This window comes from Triticum dicoccoides, chromosome 5A, assembly GCF_002162155.2.
Source record: "Triticum dicoccoides isolate Atlit2015 ecotype Zavitan chromosome 5A, WEW_v2.0, whole genome shotgun sequence".
In the NCBI taxonomy this organism is placed as follows: Eukaryota; Viridiplantae; Streptophyta; class Magnoliopsida; order Poales; family Poaceae; genus Triticum; species Triticum dicoccoides.
This window is the reverse complement of record NC_041388.1, coordinates 434,974,082-434,980,340: the sequence shown is the minus strand read 5'-3', so window position 1 is coordinate 434,980,340 and position 6,259 is coordinate 434,974,082. Positions and strand designations below refer to the sequence as shown.

At 42.4% G+C, this 6,259-nt stretch overlaps 1 protein-coding gene across 3 annotated transcripts; it reads left to right on the top strand.

The window, feature by feature from the left end:
• Positions 1 to 6: 6 nt before the first annotated feature.
• Positions 7 to 3,584, top strand: LOC119302136. 3 transcript variants are annotated; one of them, XR_005147366.1, is made up of 6 exons: positions 7 to 288; positions 380 to 506; positions 1,035 to 1,156; positions 1,883 to 2,009; positions 2,865 to 2,980; positions 3,350 to 3,584. XR_005147366.1 is itself a non-coding variant. In XM_037579168.1 (5 exons), exons 1-5 carry the CDS (start codon positions 169 to 171, stop codon positions 3,415 to 3,417), a joined length of 564 nt encoding a protein of 187 aa, XP_037435065.1. In that variant the 5' UTR covers positions 7 to 168; the 3' UTR covers positions 3,418 to 3,584. The 3 variants fall into 3 exon arrangements, 2 of the variants coding, with proteins under 2 accessions (XP_037435065.1, XP_037435066.1); XM_037579168.1 differs by lacking the exon at positions 2,865 to 2,980; XM_037579169.1 differs by having other exon boundaries at positions 2,865 to 3,584.
• Positions 3,585 to 6,259: the final 2,675 nt, after the last annotated feature.

Here is a 6,259-nt window from a genome sequence, read left to right as displayed (position 1 = left end):
CCACCCCCGATTCATCTCCAATCCCACCGCCGACACCCACCCCCACCCCCACCGGCGACCGTCTCCCCCAACCCCATCACCACCGCGACCTCCCTCCCTCCCTCCCTCAAGTCTGTCCGACCCATGGGCGGATGAGGCCCGAAACCCTAGCCCTTCACCCACCCACCAATGGATGGATGGGGACGGGGAGACGACAGTGCGGTGGCGGAGACGTCCATGGCGAACGCGAGCCGACAGCCGGCCATCTCCGGCAAGCCCGACCACAGCGATCGCGGATCTCTGACCATGGTGGGTGCGTAAGGCATGAATCCGTTCTCTTGTCTGTTTCTTCTTCTCCTCACTTCTGATTCCTGTGTTTGTTTGTTTGTTTTGTGTGCAGGTTGCTCCAGTGCTGTTGTTGCTCCCTCCTCTTCTCTGCGTCCTCCTCCTAGTTGCTGCTCCCTCCTCTGCTCTGCCTCCTCCTCCTAGCTGCTGCTCCCTCCTCTGCTCTGCCTACGTCCTCCAGGGTATGCGCCAATGACCGATCCCCTCTCACGCTCGCGCGTCATCTGTTTATTGTTTCGCTCGGAGTTCGATTGATCGGAACTGTTTGGTGATGGTCTGTGCGGGACCAGAATTTTGGGTAGTATATCCTGGCGGGTCAAACGAACTTGTTGGTTTTTGTCTCTAGTTTAGATCGAATGCAGTATAAGATTGAAATTTGACAGAGTCGTGGCTCTCCTAAATTATATATGTCCCATATACGAGTTCAGGTGAGAGATGCTTCACGAGTTCGGGTGATATGAGGTTGAGAGAGAGGTGGGAGAGGCTCGGGCTGGGATGAGTGAGAGATTGCTATTTCATCTGCTGGAGATAGATTGAGAGAGAGGGGTGCTGATTAGTGTAGTCTGTGATTGAGAGAATTCTTGCTGCTGCTATTTGTGCTTACTGATTGATTATAGAGTGATTGAGATGCTGCTATTTGTACTTGTTGATGTTATTGTTGCCATCCGATGCATATTGTTGTGATCCATAGCTTACTGCCTTGCCTGCAGGTGTCGTGCTGGCGACCGGGGTTGGAGCGCTCAGATCGAAGGTGGCCGAGCGCTGGTACTTGCTCTACAAGATGGACAAGCAGGGGGCCAACCTCATGTTCATCTACTGGTGGGAGGACAAGGTCTCAGCTATGTTGCTTTCTTCTGGCTCTGAATGGTCGGATGGTCGATGTAATAGTCCAGTCTGTAGTGTAAGGTTTTGGATTGGAAACTCAGTGTGAAGTTTGGTTCTTAGGCTTGCTTTTGCTGCCATTTTTTATTGATGAATGCATTACCTTTTTCTGATTGATCCAAAATGTCATCTTATCTCTAGCGCAGTGGGAGTTAAAATGTTTGTTCAGACAATAGAGTTTATGCTATGATAATCACTGTACTGTTTGTAGTATGGAATTTGCATTCTGTAATGGGACTGAAGTTTACCTCTTTGGCTTGCTTTTGTTGTGCCCTAGAGATGAATACAGCGGCCCTAGAATAATAATAGCCTCTTTATTAGCAGGAGCAACGCTAGAAGGATATGATGTGGTTGTATCAGTTTCAGCATGATGATTCTCATCAACTTGCACCTGATCATAGTCCAGTAAATGCATGACAGTGTTTTGTTTGCAGTATGTTAGTGTGCATAGCGTGTTCTGCACAATCTGAAAGTAATTTTAATCCAGCAGTTGGTTATTCATGGTAGTAAATTCAGTAGACAACTAGCTAAGCTCATGGCCTCATGGGTTGAGCTGGAATGGGCATCATGGGGCATTAGTCAATTGTGCAACCTGAGAATTTTTACTGTTAATGTTGCATTGGCATTTACTAATTCAATTTGTTTTCTTTCTTTTGGCTGAATAAACTCTTTGCAGATAACTTTTGTGGGGGACCGGACGGTGGTGGAGATGTACAAGTTCCTCAAGAAGCACGCTGCCATCCCTTTCAACTCTGTTGCAGCTGCGGCCGGCTGTGCTTCTGCCTCGGCTACAAACTGCCTAGGTGAGCTTTATCCCTCTGTGGCGCCTCTGGTGGCGTTGGACTTGTGATTGTGGTGTTGAGTGTGTTTGGGCAAGTTGGGGCACGAACCAAACAGCCCCGTTGTGCTCTGACCAGTGGCATGATTTACGCACTATGGAAATTTTAGGTTTAGGGAAATATGTACTGTTGCTCAAATCTACTATTTGATCTGCCTGCACATCTCCTGCTTCGGCGTAGAATTGATGGGTTCTTCCTGGATTCTGGAAACCTACAAAAAATTGAATTTTCTAGGGGCGATCTCAGCCTACTCGCCACAATTTTTGCCTGTCCGATTGGCTCCGGCATTAATTACTGGGCCGAGATTTTAGTTTGCTGTCATCGTTGAGTCTCAGATCCCCATGCCCATTTATATGCTCTCTATGGTGAATTACTTCTATGTTGTGTGTCAAAACTTGAAGTAGATTTGAAGTCTGCATAGATTTGAAGTAGATCAGGTCATTTTTTTGAACTATGCATAGATTTGTAACAATGAGCATAGCTGGTTATAGGTTGCTGTGATGATGATTAAATATTAAGTGCTCATGCATGGCAGTATACCAGATACCATTGTTTTCACTGTTTTATCAACATGCCTTTGCTGAATCTTCGATTTATATGTGTAAACTATACATTGTCAGCTACTGAGTAGTTTTTAGTTATTGAACGAACTCATACTGGTTAGTGTTGGCCATATGCAAGTAAACTAGATACCCACAAGACTTAACTATTTCCCAAAGCTATAGTGATACATTATGTACTACACTGCTAATGCTTATCCGAGTTTGTTGTTTTTATGTTCATGGTAACTAAATGTTGACATATTAGCTAATTGTGTAGCTAAACATGACCCATGTACAATGGATACAACATGCTCATCCTCCTCAATCCCTAGCTAGTGCACGATTGCCGAAGTGCAGTTCATGGAGCATTTGGACCTCTTATTGTAATAGCTGGTATGCTTGATGCGTGTATGTCCATCTCTTTACTGTTTTGCTAGAACCATAAATCCTGATGCATGATGATCATGGTCTGGTTTGTTAGATCTATTCTGCTGGTGCTCAAAATTTGACATGTCTGGATTCTGAAACTCGTTCTTACATTTCTTTTCATTCTATGATCAATTTAGAGAGTTGCACATGTCAGTATATTATATACCAAAAAAATCTCCATGGACGCATACTGGTTAGTGTTAGTCATACTATTTATGTACATGGCATTTGCTGTCAATTCTTGATTATAAGTTATTGGATCCCTCATTGGCTACTGTTTGATGTTCTGTACCTACTCTTATTCTTATATGTCCATTCTTATTTTTTGCACAGGTGAAGTGCGAATCCATGTCCGAAGCTGTGAAGCATATCAGCAAAGAGTAGCATATTATGTGTTGTGATTGTAGGCAGTAGTAGGCATATCTCGGTTGTAATATACTGCAACGATTGTAATAGATTAATGTAGTATTGTTTTGGATCAATTTCATTTGCTCTCTGGTCTGTTTGAAAAATGATTGTGTATGTGATTTGAATACTCGTGAAATGGAAACCTGACAAGTGGGTTCAAGTTATAATGGTTGTTTGACAAATTTCGAAATTTCTAATGTGTGGGACCAATTTTGAGCTAAGCATGACAAGTGGGACCTGCTGCAAAATAAAATGGCTGAAAAAAAGAAAATCAGTAGACTATAAAAGGCTGCATTCTAGAATATAAAATGCCAAATTGTTGGGCCAGGCCCATGTAGCTAGCGAAAATCAACAGAAAAAATATATATTAAAAAGTCTGAATTAATGGGCTCGGCCCATATAGACACCCAATTGGACTGGGCTGATTCTTATCCACGTCAGCTTGCCACACTGGATCCTACGTGGCCCGAGTAGGCTGACAGTGACCAAAAATTTGGTCGTGGAACCAACGACCTTTTACGTATCACAAAGAAGGTCGTTAATTTCACTTTACGACCACCAACTTTTGACCATCTATTTTCAGTCACAAAAAGGTCGCAAATGAAAAACAATGACCTTTCAGCGACCAATAATGATGGTCGCAAGTTGACATATTTCTTGTAGTACTAGTACTCAAATCATATATTTAGAACAAATAGTATGCATCGAACACGGAGAAAGATATGGCTTAATGTTTCGCCTCCCAACTTATTTATCATAGAGATAATTGTCAACAATAATAATTCATGATCAAACATATTTGAATGGATATATATGTCTATATTTTTCTCCACCACATGATGCTTGCCAACTAAAGAATATGTTGAAATAATAAATTGACTCAACAAAATAAAATTAACAGAAAAAGAAAAAGATAAGCCGTTCGCAGAGGGAAACATGGATTTGAAGAGGTGCGAGAGCTCGTTGCTTAAAATAGCGATGAATACATTTTGAGTGGTGTGCTTTTCCTGTCAACGTCACGACTAAGCATTTCAATATCTTCCATGCTAAACACATTATTGTCGGTTCCCATCCGGAAATGAAAAGCTTGCTCCCCCTCATCCATACAAACACAAGTCATGGCTAGACGAATTTACGTGTGACCTCCAGGCAATCAAGTTTCCAGTGGGAGTTTATTTTATTATATCTTTCTTTATTTTCTTATTTAAGGGATTGGCCATCCAAATTACCAGCCTCTCTCATGCAAAGACAAGTGAATAAACACCCATTATGAGAATAACCCACTTAGCATGCATGGATGATATTGACAGCCTCGTCGCTCCATGAGTGGTACGAGCACACAAAACAAATGATTATTTGAAGATTTTAGAGATGGCACATGCAAATTTACTTGGAACGATAGGGTAATACCGCATGTAGGTAGATATGATGGACACTCATGGAAGAAACATGGCTCAAGGATTTTGGATGCACAAGTAGTATTCCAGCTTAGTACATAAATTTTGGCGAGCAAAAGATTCTAAACAAGCACCACATGTTGGAGGATCAATAACATTACATTATATTTGCATCTTTAACTAATTGCTAGAGAAGGCCTTCAAATGAGATCCCTTCGGTACAGAGGCTTGCGGCAACGACGTGGAAGTTCTAGGTTCCTTTCTGGTGTATTTGGTATTTATAAGAATTTTTGGCGTTGGTTTCACGTCTGGGGGTCCACGAGGAAGCGACAAGCTTAGGGGATGCGCCCTATGGGGGGCGCCCCCCAGGCTTGTCGTGCCCTTGTGGCTCTTATGGCCCTTCCTGGAAGCTTTGGGGCTCTTTTTCTGGCCATCAAAAAATCACAATAAATTTTCAGCCCATTCAGTTTCTGCACAAAAAACAACACCACGGTAGTTCTGCTGAAAACAGCGTCTCCGGGTTAGTTACATTCAAATCATATCAAAACCATATAAAATTATTGTAAAAATGGCATAAATACTTCATAAATTGTAAATATGTTGGAGATGTATCAGGGATCACCCTACTAGAGGCCTCGACGGTGATGAATTTTTTGACGTGGGCTGCCATTTAGAAGGAAAGACGAGGAGGAAGTGGAGAGTAACAGAGCTATCCAGTCTCTAACCCAACTATTGCAAGAGTTATAGTATGTACTCCCAGGACACATTGTCGAAAGCTTTGGCAATGTCAAGTTTTAGAAGTAGAGTTGGAGTTTTGCTTCTATGGAGTGCTTTGACGCAGTTTTGGACGTAAGGGAAGCTATTGTGAATGCACTGTCCACCGAAAATCCGATTGCGCTGGTGATATTAAGGTGTGTATCATCGTGACCAGCTTCATCGAGAGGACCTTGGAGAACAGCTTGGCAATGGAGTGAATCAGACTAATTGGCCTAAAATCTCTAATGGCTAACGCCCAACTATAGCAGTGTTAAGAGCTGCAAAATTTCCATCCGCCAAGTGGTAGAATCGGTGGAAAGTCACATACATTGACTGGGGTGTTTTCTCTAGGGTGAATGAAGATGATACAATTGATACTTTCATGACCATGCAAAAGTATAGGCTAGAAACATAGTCTTCTTTAGCTTCTCGGGGTATGTACTATGTAATTTCTTCTATGCAAAACCAAGACTTAATTGAGTATTTTAGTATGATTGTAAGACCATATTGATTTTTTTTTGGTATTGGTAATTACTTAGAACGTTCGCATGTCATGTTTGTTGTCAAAAAATTGAGGACCACCCTGGTTTCAAATCCTAGATCCGCCACCACCCCCTTGTGCTACTCTACAGTAGGGAATGACACATCAGGCTGGTGACTATTGGATGGCACTCTCAGGTCT